This window comes from Macrobrachium rosenbergii, chromosome 53 (genome assembly GCF_040412425.1).
Source record: "Macrobrachium rosenbergii isolate ZJJX-2024 chromosome 53, ASM4041242v1, whole genome shotgun sequence".
NCBI classification, from domain to species: Eukaryota; Metazoa; Arthropoda; class Malacostraca; order Decapoda; family Palaemonidae; genus Macrobrachium; species Macrobrachium rosenbergii.
This window is the reverse complement of record NC_089793.1, coordinates 5,182,824-5,199,483: the sequence shown is the minus strand read 5'-3', so window position 1 is coordinate 5,199,483 and position 16,660 is coordinate 5,182,824. Positions and strand designations below refer to the sequence as shown.

General features: G+C 36.9%; 1 protein-coding gene across 1 annotated transcript in view; it reads left to right on the top strand.

Moving 5' to 3' along the window:
• Positions 1–2,100: 2,100 nt before the first annotated feature.
• Positions 2,101–16,660, top strand: part of LOC136834045 (mannosyl-oligosaccharide alpha-1,2-mannosidase IA-like) — a 19,881-nt gene continuing 5,321 nt past the window's right edge. Inside the window, exons 1-5 of the mRNA XM_067096303.1 lie at positions 2,101–2,394; positions 9,602–9,779; positions 10,835–11,007; positions 12,639–12,858; positions 14,212–14,575. Of these exons, the coding sequence (XP_066952404.1) occupies positions 2,175–2,394; positions 9,602–9,779; positions 10,835–11,007; positions 12,639–12,858; positions 14,212–14,575 (1,155 nt within the window). The 5' untranslated portion in view covers positions 2,101–2,174. The remainder of the gene's footprint in view (positions 2,395–9,601; positions 9,780–10,834; positions 11,008–12,638; positions 12,859–14,211; positions 14,576–16,660) is intronic.

The window sequence follows — 16,660 nt, the reverse complement described above, 5'->3', positions numbered from 1 at the left end:
TAATGCTTCCAGCGGGAAGTGATAATTTTATAATTGTATCACTTATATTCGTTTACGCTCCAAATATTTGTCTACACTCCAATAAAAATCAATATTTTATTTATTTATTTTATTCAGCAGAGGAAACCTATTCTAAGGAACAAGCCCATCAAAGGGGCCATCGGCTTGAAATTCAGTTCCTCGTTGGACGAGTCGGTAGAGTTGTCGGCTAGCACTCGCTAGGCCCAAGTTCGAGTCTCCGACCGGCTAATGAAGAATTAGAGGAATTTATTTCTGGTGACAGAAATTCATTTCTCGCTAAAATGTGGTTCGGATTCAACAATAAGCTGTTGGTTTCAACCTCCCACCTCAGACCACACACTGAGGCAGTAACTGATTATGATACAGAGCCGGTGATTTTTCATCGCCCTGGGGGAGGCGCGAACTCATGACATCTGAGTGGCAGTCGAAAGACACTAACCACTATACCAGCGACCAGTGTATAAACTGTTTATTAGAATATAAGAATTAGTGGGGAAACTGGTTATTAAATCTCTTCGAGGAAACATATTTTACAATTTTAGCTCTCTGTACAAGAAAACTTTTGTGCCGGCTTTGTCTGTCCGTCCGCAATTTATTCTGTCCGCCCTCAGATCTTAAAAACTACTGAGGCTAGAGGGCTGCAAATTGGTATGCTGATCATCCACCCTCCAACCATCAAACATACCAAATTGCGGCCTCTAGCCTTAGTAGTTTTTATTTTCTTTAAGGTTAAAGTTAGCCATAATCGTGCATTTGTCAACGATATAGGACAGGCCACCACCGGGCCGTGGCTGAAAGTTTCATGGTCCGCGGCTCATACAGCATTATACCGAGACCACAGAAAGATAGAACTATTTTCGCTGGCTTTGATTATATGATGTGCAGAAAACTCGATTGCGCCTAAGAAACTTCGGCGCATTTTTTTTTTTTCTTTTTCTTTTCAAGAACAGAAAAAGTAAGAGTGAGAGAATACAACACTGATATAAATATATTCATATGTTAATTCTGATAATATTGAATCCTCACTTTCCTAAAACTGATCTCTCAGGGATATTGAGCAAGCAATTCACACCTAACTTATAAAAAATATAAAATCTAAATCTTAAGTTATTACCATAAGCGATAATGAGCCTTTGAACTGTTTGGATCACCCACAATTTACTCAATATAGCAAGTAAAAAATGCGCCGAAGTTTCTTCGGCGCAATCGAGTTTTCTGTACAGCGTATAAAGGCCACCGAAAATAGATCTATCTTTCGGTGGTCTCGGTATAATGCTGTATGAGCTGCGGCCCATGAAACTTTAACCACGGCCCGGTGGTGGCCCGGCATATATCGTTGCCAGATGCACGATTATGACTAACTTTAACCATAAATAAAATATAAACTACTGAGGCTAGAGGGCTGCAATTTGGTATGTTTGATGATTGGAGGTTGGATGATCAACATACCAATTTGCAGCCCTCTAGCCCCAGTAGTTTATAAGATCTGAGGGCCGACAGAAAAAGTGAGGACGGACAAACAAAGCCGACACAATAGTTTTCTTTTCAGAAAACTAAAAATGATTAAAGTCAGTATGATAATTCTCAAAGCTAGTCAGTAACCTTAAAGACTGTTATAGTAAAAAATAAGCGTCTTGAATTTATATTCATATCTCCAGAGCAATTATAATTCATTACATTGCTAAGCATTCACAAGTCGATCACTTTAATTCATGTAAAAATCAAATCGTTCAAATTAACGATAATCACTGGTTATTCCCACTGAAAATATTTACATTAAAAGTAATTACTCGAAAGTTATTCACATTGAAAATAATTATCATTAAAAATGATTATCCAATTAATTGAGTTAAAAAAATCTGTCCGAGAGTTACTCATATTAGAAATAGTCACACTAGAAATAGCCACATTGAAATGCTTATCCACAAGGCACAGAAACTAAAAATAGCGATCAACAAATCATTCACATTATTAAAAAAATATAATCCATATATCCTTCTTAAGTAGATTAATTTAATTGCACAGTTAAATCATTTTCGGGGTAAACTTATCAAGAACCTACCAATAACTACACGACTGTCTCATGACTGACCAAAAAGTTCGCTCCTTGCAAATGAAATCAATCGACCTAAAAACCACGGTGCTTCCCGCAGATGACCCTCCACGCGTGGAAGGGGTACAAGACCTACGCCTGGGGCAGGAACGAGCTGCGCCCCGTGAGCAAACAGTGGCAGACGGCGGGGCTCTTCGGGGCGCGGGACATGGGCGCGACGCTCATCGACTCCCTGGATACCCTCTTCATCATGGGTCTCATGGAGGAGTTTAACGAGGCCAAGAAGTGGGTAGAGAAGGAGCTGGACTTCGACAGGCTGACAGGCTGCTCATTCATTGTGAGTTACCATTATAGCTGATGGATGAGCTGCTATGAATGAGTTGCAAGACGATAAAAGGTTCATTAACTGATGACTTTGACAAACGGGAGTGAGCTGTGAGTAGATGATTGATATGAATGAGTTGGATGGTGCAAGATGATAAGTTGCAATAAATGAATGCATGAGTTTCAAGGATGAGTTCAAGCTGGGTTGTATGAATGAGCAGATGAATGAGCTGATGAGTTATACTAGGAGTTGCAAGTTATTAGCGATATAGCTGATGAAGTTATTATATGAATTTGAATGAGTTGCAAGATTTACAAATGAATTACAAGAGTTATAAATGAGTTTACTGAGCTGGTTTTTACAGATTGAGCTAATGAATTATAATGGATGAGAATGAGTTGCAGGCTGGTGAGTTAAGTAGATGACGTGCTCATCAATCATTTATGAATGAGTTACAAGCTGAGTTACAATGAGTTGCAAGCTGGCGGGTTTTGGAAATGAGTTGCTTATGAGTTGTATAAACGAGATGCAAATCGGTGAGTTATTTAGGGGAGTTACTAATTAATTTATGACTGAGTTATGATTATATGCTGCAAGTTGGTGAGTTATATAGATGAGCTGGTAACTGACGATTTATAAATGAGTTACATGCTGATGGGATATACGAATGAGTTGCAAACTGAAGAGTTATTTGAATGAAAGCAAGATGGCGTTATGTAAAGAAGTTACTAATTAATGACTGACGATGCACGTGCTTTAGGAATTGTGTGTTATATAAATAAGTTGCAAGCTAATTATTTAGATGATTTACGAACTGTTGAGCTCTATAAACGAGTTGCAAGCTGGTAAATGATTTATGTTACTAGATGCAGAGGATTTACTTACGAATTAGAAATGAGTTACAAATTGGAACTATGTACTGTTCATAGGGAGTTGTACAAGGAGAATTTCGAACTGATGCCATTTCAATTACAAGCTGGTGAGTCACACTTGTAACAAGTGACTTTCGAGCCACAAGGCAGGTGTTTTCAAGATAAACCTTACCTTTCCCTAGTTCAGAAAAAGTTATATATTACTTGGGAATCCTGTTTATTTCGTGGTCTCTTATAATTAGGTTTCCTGTCGAAGATAACACAAAGGAAGTCAGATTCACTTTTATGGCCACTCTCGCGAAAAGGCCTCTGGTCTATGGTGAAAAACGTTGACCGGTTTTTGTTTAGTGGCGTTGCAAAAATTACGGTCACCGCCCACGGAACATAATAATATACTGCGGACAAAAGGTTAATGGAAATTCGTTTTTAGAAACTCATTACAAAAGTGTTTGAAATGATTTTTTTTATACAGTATTCTGAACATCGACTACCGCTTTTCATGTGGCAAGAATTTTGACCCTGAAGTCTTAAAGATTCTATGACAACAATAATTCTATAATAATTTGGTTTTTCCTCATTATCCCTGTATATTCATCTTTCCTTTGATTTAACGATGATAATGGCATATTACGCGGAAAACATGCTAACAAAAAAAAAAAAAAAACTTCGGAAGATCTTATTATTCATGATAACTGGTCTTAGAACCTTTACGAATGAATATTCAACCTATATTTAGCCTCTGAATTCTAAAAGCTGTCCAGATTACTCCTGCTAAGTGACCTTAAACTGTGATGTTAAAGAATCCATCATAGTTACCGATAAATATTTACTTCAATTAACTGCTGACCCAGAACTAATGATCCACTTTACATGGATATTGAACTGAATATAGAATTTAGGCCAAAGGCCAAGCTCTGGGACCTATGAGGTCATTCAGCATGAAGACGGAAATTGACAGTAAAAGGTTTGAAAGGTGTAAGAGGAGGAAAACCTCGCAGTTGCACTATGAATCAATTGTTAAGAGAGGGTGGAGTGTAAGATGGAAGAAAGAGAATATTAAAGGAGGTACAGTAAAAGGAACGAAAGGTGTTGCAGCTAGGGACCGAAAGCACGCTGCAAAGAACCTTAATGCCTACAGTGCACCGCATGAGGTGCACTGACGACACTACCAATCTTCGGGGCCAGTGACCTTAAACTCTGATGTTGAAGAATCCATACATAGTGACCCAGAACTCTATGGGTGCTGAATTAATGATCCACTTTATATGGATATTAAATTCATCCTGACAATGCCCTTTTGCCTTGACCTTCAAAAGCTAAATACGGTTATTGATCCTTAATGTGTTGTCTTCAAACTGATTCTTCAGCATTGGCTAACTGAATTGAATTTAATTTAATTGAACTAAACTAAACTGAATCCTTGATTCCAGCTAGAAGCCATATTAGATAAAATTTTTCATTTACATTTCTTTACAAAAGATCTGTACACAGAATGTTGCTTAAGTAGCCATACCTATAAAAAATATCTCACATTTATTCAAAACTTTTTTTTTCAAAATCTTAATAAATCACATAAAATAATTATGAACTAGATATCTCATCCTACAAACAAAATCAGTTACAGTAATAAGATAAGGGTGTGTTATCAAGTAAGTGCTGGTTTAAGACTACGAAGTAAACAGTTTCAAATATAGTACAGACAGTTATGGTAATAAGTAGCCTTCATAATCACAGTAATCACAGTTAATGGTCTTTTCGAAGCTTCGAGCAAATGAAACACCTGTGTCACAGGTGGGAATCTGACGTGTATTTACGCAAATGAAATTCAATATAATCAGACATAGTCCTCCTGTATAAAATTAGTAAAATTACCAAAAGTTAACATTTTCCTTGACAAAATCAGTCTTTTGCGGCATTCAGACATCACCTGTGCACTTTCATTACATTCCATTAGCGCCTTTGCCTATTCAGGAATTCTCATTTCATGCATCTTAACAAATTTTAACAGTTTTTTTCATTCCTTCTATTGGTTAAACCTCTTAGGGTTTTTCACTTTTTAGTTTTCTGTAAAAGGAAACTGTTGTGATGGTTTTTTGTCTGTCCGTCCGTCCTCAGATCTTAAAAACTACTGAGGCTAGGGGGTTGCAAATTGGTATGTTGATGATCCACCCTCCAATCATCACACATACCAAATTGCAGCCCTGTAACCTCTGTAGTTTTTATTTTATTTAAGGTTAAAGTCAGACATGATCGTGCGTCTGGCAACAATATAGGTGCCAACAACACAGGCCAGCGCCGTGCCGTGGCTGAAAGTTTCATGGGACGCGGTTGAGAGTTTCATACAACATTACACGCTGTACGGAAAACCCGACTGCTCCGAAGAAACTTCGGCGCATTTTTCACTTGTTTTTATATAGGTACAATAAGATGGTTACTTTAATGACTATAATATTATCTGCATTCAAGTCCCACTTCTGCTTTATGCCAAGTATTCGAGCACAGGCAAATCCTATTTTACAACTTGTAATGGCGGTTAAAAAGTCCTATTCTACCCTTTTAAAATGCGGATAAAGTTCTAACTTACAGTTTTCAAGTGAAGATAAAGTCTACTCGACGGTTTTCAAATGTAGGCAAAATCCTACTCGACAGTTTCCAGGTATAGATAAAGTCCCAATCGACAGCTTTCAAGTCCAGACAAAGTCTTATTCGACAGTTTTCTTATGTAAACAAAGTCATATTTGACAGCTGTCGAATGTAGACAAAGTTTAACTCGATAGTTTTCAGGTGCACATAAAGTTCCACTCGACAGTTTTTAAATTTAAATAAGATCATACTCGACAGTTCAAAATTAGACAAAGTCCCACTCGACAGTTTTCAAATTTAGACAAAATCCTAATCGACAATTTTCAAATGTCGACAAAGTCCTACTCGATCAAATGTCGACAAAATCCTAATCGACAACTTTCAAATGTCGACAGTCATACTCGACAGTTTTCAAACGTCGACAGTCCTACTCGACAGTTTTCAGGTGTGAATAAAATAAAGCCACGATCCACACCTGTATCTTTCCACCATCTCTCTCCCTCTCTCTTTCACAGAGTCCTACTCGACGGTTTTCAAACGTCGACAAAATCCTAATCGACAATTTTCAAATATCGACAAAGTCCTACTCGACAGTTTTCAAACGTCGACAAAGTCCTACTCTACAGTTTTCAGGTGTGAATAAAATAAAGCCACGATCCACACCTGTATCTTTCCACCATCTCTCTCCTCTCTCTCTCTTTCACTCGTTACCAAGTTCATTATTCATATCTACATACACGCTTGTAGCATGATGACCAGCACATTTTACTGTCACACCGTATGAGACCAGAGCTTCCTCGCTTTGGAACTCAGTGCATCTGACATTCCTGTCTGGAATTATTTTTCACTTTTCATCCAGGTTCCTTTTTTAGCGTTCATGTGTATATAAACATATCTATCGGCTTAATTAACGTCTATGTCCCTTGAAAATCATCTTTCTTCTTGTACGGGTTCTCGATATCTCTTTCCTCTCTTTTTTTATAGTTTTCTTTAGTTTTCTTCAGTTTTTTTTAATATTCTCGAGCCAATTTTCGTCACGTTTCACTTAAGGGTGCAGTCTATATCAGCTGTTGAATAGTAACACGATTTCGTAAGTTATGAGAACACTTTAATATCATGGTAAAAAAAAATTCCATATATCCCATGTGGCTACTGGACTGCAATAACCTTGCAATTCTTTGACGAAGTGGTTTTACATTGCCTCAAATTCTCTGCATGTTCCACTTAAAGACTTTCTGTGAGCTATATTAACGAATGACAAGGCAAACTTTAAGAGACAGAGTTCTCTTAAGAAACACAGTATCCACGTGGCGCCGAGGACAGACGTTCCCGACCATTATTTAAATGATTTTCAAAGTAATGGAATTTTTAATGGATTCAGATGAAGTGAGACTTTCCTTAACGGTAAAACTTCACGGAAAGGAACGTGACCGTCACGCACTGAAAGCTGAACAGCCACATTGAAAATGAATAAATAATATCTCCACCTTTTAGGTCTGTGGACAATGACGGGAAACAAAAGGAATAAAAGCGGCAGAATGCCATGTCGAGATACAATTACCTTTCGTTGCCTGGAGGAGGATACGTTAACCCTTTCGGAAAAAAAAAGGCCCATTAATCTATGGGGATAACGAGTAGCTCGATCCCGTATGTTACGGTGGACAAAGATTACTATTCCGATAATCTCTGGCTTTCCGAGAAAAATGGGGAATAACAACTAATGCATGAGAGGGTTATAGCTCATTATGGCAAGAATATGACTAAAAAGGAAAACACAGAGAAGAGAGAGAGAGAGAGAGAGAGAGAGAGAGAGAGAGAGAGAGAGAGAGATATTTATCGCGCTGAACACGAAACTGGGCATTGCGTGTATGATACTGATCTGCATGGCAACAAGTAAAGTAGTACTACGGCAGTCTGGGACCCAGCTTCTCCAAACAGTTAACTTTGTTACACTTGATGAGAGAGGAGAGAGAGAGAGAGAGAGAGAGAGAGAGAGAGAGAGAGAGAGAGAGAGAGAGAGAGATTATTTATCTTAAGTAGTTCAACCAAGCCACTTGGCTGAGTCAGAGAAAACTGTTGACAGAGTTCAAAATGTAAACAAAAAAATTCCTAACAATTAAACTAGTCTTGATTAAACAAAATTCTCTCTCTCTCTCTCTCTCTCTGCATGGCCTTGCTGCTAAACGATGGAGTTAAGTATTCGGTACACTTGCGTGACAAGACATATATCATTAATATTAATGAAAAAGGAACAAGTCTCTCTCTCTCTCTCTCTCTTTCCTTTTTTTTTGCAATTAACAACGTCGACCCTTTTTGTCCAACCTAGACTTGAGGCTTTCTAACACTGGATTAATTCTTCGAAATGTGTATCAATTACTCTTGCTGATAGTTGAGAACTTTTAAATTGAGCAAAATACTTTACTGGATATTAAGCTGAATGTGTTCTCCATAAAATAAAACGCATACGATTACCTCTAATACAACAGGAAAGAGTTCCCGAAGCAGACAGTCTTAGGCATGTATATAATCGTATGCATGCTAAAGTATATGTATACATATATGTACATAAATATACATATGTATATTTACATATATATACATATACATATATATATATATACATATATACATATACATATATATATATATATATATATATATATATATATAGAGATGAGAGAATGAGTAGGCGAGGAAACGCCGAGTCACCATCACAGGACAGAAAAAGTGTCGACAGTAAGGACACTAAATAGAGATGTATTTGAATACTTCAATAGGAACAGGAATAAAGAATTTGGGCCACAGGCCAAGCGCTGGGACCTATGAGGTCATTCAGCGCTGAAACGGAAACTGACAGTAAGAAGGTCTGAAAGGCTTAACAGGAAGAAAACCTCGCAACGTTGCACTAAGAAAAAAAATTGTTAGAGTGTGGGAAGTCATATGGAACAAAGACAATATGAATGGAGGTACAGTAAAAGGAGTGGAAGGTGTTGCAGCTGGGGGCCGAAGGGAGGCTGCAAAGACCCCTTAAGTAATGCCTACAGTGCACCACGTGAGGTGCGCTGACGGCACTACCCCCGGATGAATAACACCGGAAAACAGATCGGCCGAGTATACGCCAGACTGTCGAATCCCTTCAAGATATCAAGAGTAATAATTTCAAAAGATCCTCCCGGTATCTTGTCAGGAAGGCGACTAAATGTCTGTGAGATAGAGGCATCGATGTACAAAGGGTTCTTCGTAACAACATTATTTGGATCTTTAAAGGTTAGCTAGAATTTAACGTTCACAAGAGTTACACTTAAGTGGAATTTCAAGGTTGTGTTTCGGTGCCGAAAACACTTAAGAATATTAACAAGATTCAGGTGATAATTTCCTATATCCTTCGTTATGTCACAAGATTACTCCACCACAAAAAAAACAAATATTAAGGCAGCTAGCTAACATATTTCTGTTTCCTTCTTTTAAACTACAAGATTCCTTGAAAAAAAAAAAAAAAAAAAAAAAAAAAAAAATATATATATATATATATATATATATATATATATATATATATATATATATATATATATATATATATATATATATATATATTAAGGCAGAAAGTAAACATCTAATTACCTCCCACTTTCTTACAGTTACCTAATAGCTACTACTGATTTCAAGAATCTAAAAATTAATTAAATTTCAAAAGGTCATACCAGCTACAGTATCATCCATTAATAATCTTCCCCTTTTTTCCCCAGAGGTCAGAGGTATCCCTCTTCGAGGTCAACATTCGATTCGTGGGAGGCCTACTGTCAGCCTACGCCCTGACGGGCGAAGCCATATTCAGGGAACGTGCCTTGCAGATTGCAACAAAACTCCTTCCAGCCTTCTCTACGAGATCTGGGATTCGTTTGGCCTCATCAACACCGGAAATGGGGTGCATTAGTTAAATTTACTAAGTGCGACAATGTTTAAAACAATTATCAAGAAATAATGATCAAACAGAGAGAGAGAGAGAAAGGGGGGGCTAAATTTAACTAGTGTGGCATTTACATTAAAACAATTATCAAAATATAAGTAATTCTCTCAAAATGCTTTTTAAATCAAGGACCACCACAAAATGGTCAATTCTAAGATGTTTATCGATATCATGAATAATCAGTCAATTATGATGCCAGCTAAATAATGAATGACACGAGCTTTTATCGTAAAAACGTCTTAGGAGTTGTACGACTGGTCGTACATGTCAAATATGAAAACCACATGATTAAATCATTCTCCTTTCATTCACTAACATATAGAGAACGGAGTGAAGGCAGCTGCGAATATCAAAACTGAATTAAAATATGTGAATTAATTCAATTGGGCATAGTAAAAAATAATCAAATAATTGCAGTAAAAAATTATTCAACTTTGTGTGGTCAAAGAGTAATATATGTTTCATTACTATCACAATAAAAAAGGATAGAAGATTTAGTTTAGCATCCTGTACAGTAAGGAATCTTATATACTGTAAATTAATGTGAATTGTGTTATTCGTTGACCAAATCTTACATTTCCTAGAAACAGAAGTGATTTTTATTTCTTGGCAGAAATATTATAAAAACCGGCAATTAACTAAATATTACGTCATGTGATCCAGAATCAGGTTTATGCTTACTGTACTTTTACTGTTTATACTGGAAGTGTGATACATTTTTTTTTGACCTCTCTACTCAGTCTAGCACCATCTCTCTCTCTCTCTCTATATATAATATATATTTATATACTCTCTAAATATATACCATATACTTTTTAAAATATATCATATATGTTTATATATATATATATATATATATATATATATATATATATACACCATATATATTTTTAGATACAAAATATATATATATATATATATATATATATATATATATATATATATATATATATATATATATATATATATATATATGCATATACACAATACATACATGCATATATATCCCCTAGCATCTCCGTCTACTCTCTCTCTACTCACCAGAAAACCAACAACCATCGCTGGGCGAACGGAGGGTCAAGCATCCTCTCCGAGTTCGGGACTCTCCATCTGGAGTTCCTGTACCTGTCGGACGTGACGGGGAACCCGGTCTTCCGAGATAAGGTGTTTCAGAGATCAGGCAGCCGTCAGAAGGCCACATGGGAGACCTCTTTAATTACATGGTCCCTATAATGGACAGTGGGGCCAGCGTGAGTCTATTAATTCTGCTGATGAGTCTCTCGTTTCCAGGGTTTGTTGGTGAGACTGAAAACTCCGCGTACGTATCATAATAATAATAATAATAATAATAATAATAATAATAATAATAATAATAATAATATAATAATAATAGGCATACAGTCCTATGAGACGAGACAATCTACTAATAATAATAATAATAATAATAATAATAATAGGCATAAAGTCCTATGAGACGAGACAATCTACCAACAACAACAACAATAATAATAATAATAATAATAATAATAATAATAATAATAATAATAACAGGCATACAGTCCTACGAGACGAGACAATCTACAAATAATAATAATAATAATAATAATAATAATAATAATAATAATAATAATAATAATAATAATAACAGTCCTATGAGACGAGACAATCTACCAACCTACCCATTCAAGTAAATAAACTGAAAAGAATTTTGGGAAAAACACAGAAAGGAAAGCCAAGTGTGCAAATGAAAATAGGGTAACATTTAAACAAATCTGTATTAATAAATAAATAAATTAAACATTCACTGTTATTCAGATGCCAAGTTTCAGCGCAGAATTTCGGTTTATTTTTTGCAGTGTTAATTTCTATAAGATATAGTATTAATATTTTTATAAGATATAGTAATCTGTCGACAGGACATCTGCTCTGAATGGCGTAATTTACTTTGCCACGATAATATTTTAAATAATGTCCCAGTAAGCAATACACTCCTTCTTCCCTCCTGAAAGCAACATATGCTGCTGGGATATTCAAACATTGCCTAAATTATCAGTTTGAAAGTCTTTCATAACATACATATGATATCAAGCAGATACAAAAACTTGAACGTGGCTGGTTTCAGAAATAGTATTGAAATTCACACTGTATCAATCAGCATTTTTTGCATAATCAATTTTTGACATGAAAAAATGACTTAAATAGCATCATTTTTATTCTCTGCATGAATTACGCACAAAGTACTGTGTAATAAAAATCCACAATTATATAGTAAAGTATATTGCTATGGAAAACAAGTAAAGACTTTGGAACACCTGAACGGTATTCCTTCCTCATCATTGCTAACTTTAACACTGACGAGGAACCTGCTCAGGTGTTCGAAAGTCTTTGCTTCTGAATTTTCCATAGTACTATAGTTTACTGTATAATTGTGGATTTTTATCACACAATACTTTGAATGTATTGCATGCAGAGAATAAAAATGATGCTATTTTAAGCTGGGCTCTCATGTCTAAGATTGATATACAAAGGCGTTGATTGACAAAATGTGAATTTGAATAGCACTTCTGAGACCAGCCACGTTCAAGCTTTAAAATATCTGCTTCGATATCATGTATACAATGGAACAGACTTAAATTGTGATGATTTAGGGATAAGCAAATATCAACATATGCAAGTGCGGGGTTCCTAAGGGGATCTTTCCGGATTTTGCAAACTTGTGGCATTCAAATATTTGGCCAAGACGTCCCATACGTCTCGTTTCCCGAGGAACATCGTAAGACCTAAGAATGTCAGCTGACAGAGAATCATGTCTTTCAGGACACACGTCCCTCGGGGCGTTCGGCGACAGCTTCTACAGTGCCTGTCAAGTCCACATCCAGTCAGCTCGACGGACGCCCAGGCAGAGGCTATGCAGACGCCATACAAGTCATTACCGACCGCCTGGTTTGCAAGACTCACTCCGGGCTGATATCGCGGCCGGCGTGGGCGGTTGTTCAGATGGATCACCTGGCTTGCTTTGCCCGGTGCAATATCGCGAGTGATTCACCGAGCACCTGACTGGTACCGTGCTGCAGACACGTCTGATGTTGCTCAGAGAGAGAGAAGAGAAGGAGAGAGAGAGAGAGAGAGAGAGAGTTGAGTCCAGAAACACGTGTCCCAACCTATAATTTATTTTCAATATGATGTAACATTTGAGAGAGAGAGAGAGAGAGGGAGAGCGAGAGAGAGAGAGAGAGAGCCGGGGGGGCGGGTGTCCGGACACATTTCAACCAAACAATTAATCTTTTGGATGTAACATTAGAGAGAGAGAGAGGGGGGAGGCGGGCGTCCGGACACATGTCAACCAAACAATTAATCTTCTAGGACGTAACATTTGAGAGAGGAGAGAGAGTCCGAAACGTGTCAACCCTATAATTGTTCTTCTATGATGTAACATTTAAGAGAGAGAGAGAGAGAGAGAGAGAGAGAGAGAGAGAGGGGGGTTCGGACACATTTCAACCAAACGATTAATCTTCTAGGACGTAACATTTGAGAGAGAGAGAGAGAGAGAGAGAGAGAGAGAGAGAGAGAGAGAGAGAGAGAGAGAGGAGGGGGGGGATCCGGACACATGTCAACCAAACAATTAATCTTCTAGGACGTAACATTTGAGAGAGAGAGAGAGAGAGAGAGAGAGAGAGAGAGAGAGAGAGAGAGAGAGAGAGGAGAGAGAGAGAGAGAGGACACATATCAACCAAACAATCAATCTTCTAGGACCTAACATTAGAAGAGAGAGAGAGAGAGAGAGAGAGAGAGAGAGAGAGAGAGAGAGAGAGAGGGGGGGCGGGGGAAGGGGGAAGGTTCCGGACAAATGTTAACCCAACAATAATTACTGTTCAAAGACCTAACACCTGCCTTCGAGTGAACCTGAGCCTCAGTAAATTGCTGCGTGGAACCCCTCAGTAAAGTACTGGAATATACAGGTGATGAAATAGGACAGTAAAAGAAGAAGAGTATAATGATTCTAAAACTTAACCTATTGTGTTCTGATGATTTCTTGCAAATTTATTTTCTAAATAAAATCCAAATCATTTAAATGTTTGATGTCCTAAGTCTTTCTCATAAATAATAATAATAATAATAATAATAATAATAATAATAATAATAATATAATAATAATAATAATAATAATAATAATAATAATAATAATAATAATAATAATAATAATAATAATAATAATAATAATAATGCAATGCTGGATTCCCTCAAAATTTCAATTTGTTGGGTACAAATATTGTCTTTCCTCTTTCACTTATAATTACATTTCAAACATTCACAATGATTTTTAAAAATTACTCTATCACAAAGAAACACCGTTGACTTGAGAGAAAGCAAACAGCTATAAAAACTTCAGTCCCCAAATCTCCTATTCTATTTTAACCGACTTCCAAAATCTATCCCAAAAGCAACAACAGACCCTTCTTCTCCCTGCAGGTGGCATGTACGCCCTCGGAGCAAAATACCTGCCGAGCCCGAACTCGCAACGCGAAATGGAGATCGCGGAGGGCATTGCCAAAACGTGCCGGGAGACCTATGCCCGAACTGCGACGGGTCTTGGTCCCGACAGCTTCCACTTCCCCCAGACGAAGGCGGGTCAAGAAATCCTGCCCTCGGCGAGGCACTACGCGCTTCGGCCGGAGGCGATAGAGACGTGGTTCTACCTCTGGAGGCTCACCAAGGACCAAAAGTACCGGGACTGGGCTTGGGACGCAGCGATGGTAGGTGTCAACAGTTATCGTTTTTATTCGCTCCGGTAAATTTAGTCTTTTTTTTTCTGCAACAAACAACGACTTTTTCGAGAGAATGAGAAACTGCAGTATAAACTCAACTGTATCCAGACGGCCATTCTTTTTATTGAAGTTTGTTTAAGAGAGTCTTCTTCTAATTATTATTATTATTATTATTATTATTATTATTATTATTATTATTATTATTATTATTATTACTGACGTTCTTGTAGTTTAACTTTTTCCTATATGTAACACTGAAGAGCTGAAAGGACGCAAACTGGAGGAAAATAGCTTCCCAAATCCAGATTTTATTCAAAACAACTGGTTTGTATTTAGTAAAATTTCAGATATTTGAGAACTATCTCCGCTTAGAAGAACAGAACCAACCACCTGCAGAAGATGCTTAGCACACAGGAGACCATCATACAATTATTGAACTTGACCAGGTTGAAAGAATAGAATAGAATAGAATATAAAATTTAGGCCTAAGGCCAAGCGCTGGGACCTATGAGGTTATTCAGCGCTGAAAGGGAAATTGACAGTAAGAAGGTCTGAAAGGTGTAGCAGGAGGAAAGCCTCGCAGATGCACTATGAAAGAAATTTTTAGAGGGGGGTGGAAGGTCAGATGGAAGAAAGAATATGAACGGAGGTACAGTAAAAGGGACGAAAGAGGTTGCAGCTAGGGGCCGAAGGGACGCTGCGAAGACCCCTAAGTAATGCCTACAGTGCACCACGTGCGGTGCACTGACGGCACTAACCCCCCACGGGGTACCAGGTTGAAAGCCATATAGTCACATCAGTCCAATGCCTTATTCCCGTATCTTTCTAAAAAAATATCTGTCATCTGGCAATATTATTTCCTTAAAGTTCATATAACCTAAAGCAAAGTACAGTGACTGACTAGAAACAGATTTTCCTTGTTGGAAACATCTGGCCCTGACGGTATACCATTCAAGGGGCGTGGTCCACGGCTAATTTTAAAACACTTACAACGCTTATGTACTGATTTCGGCACCTTAGCTATTTGGGGCCGAACAATTCATCATGGAGTGTCTGGTGCGGCTAATGCACAATACTCGTTTACAGTTAAAAGCATTACAATATCGTCTTGAATACAATGGGTACAATTGTTTCAGTTCATCGGTGTTCAAAAGTGGGTATAGCTAAACAACAACAGCAACGTCAGTAATAATAATAATAATAATAATAATAATAATAATAATAATAATAATAATAATAATAATAATGGGTATAGAAGTTAAATAAAAAAAACGTCAGTAATAATAATAATAATAATAATAATAATAATAATAATAATAATAATAATAATAATAATAATAATAATAATGACAACAACACTTTTATCATTCACGATGACAGAGTACTCTTAAATCAGTCGCTCAATTACTCTTATCTTTACTAATCATATAATTCGTGACAGGTAAATCTAAAACAACAGTTTAATCTTATCCTTGACTTAAGACACCTGCAACGTGAAAAAAAACGACTAACAATCCACACCCAAAAAACAATTTATGGGATTTTTTTTTCTTCAGTCCAGTCAATATTAAATCAATAACCAGAATGGCCTTGATGAGGAAATGGTTCTTGACAACTAAAAAAAAAAAATACCACTTCTTATTTAATCGCTGGTGAATGCCTTACCTATTATGTATTTTGAATTCGGTGAGCTTATGTTAAGAAAAATTATCAATATATGGACGCAAGAATAAATATATAGACAACAAATAAATGTTCCAGTAAAATTAAGTTTCTCTTTCGGAAAGCGTTTGCGATCGTATTGATATGAGTAGAGTATTTGTACAGTAATTTCAATAGGAAAATCAATGGCCTTAGTAACTGTGTCGCCAAATAACTCCTAATAAATCAATCAGTCACTAATAGGAATAAGCCGTATTAATCTATATAGCTAGCAAACAAACCGCCCCTTCTCGGTATTACTGTTACTAAAACGTTCACTATTCGCTACATTTTATTTCTAAGCATCGCATATAGTGCCAGGAAAAATCTTGGCTTAAAATTGTGTCAACGGCACTTCAGACTAAAAAATAT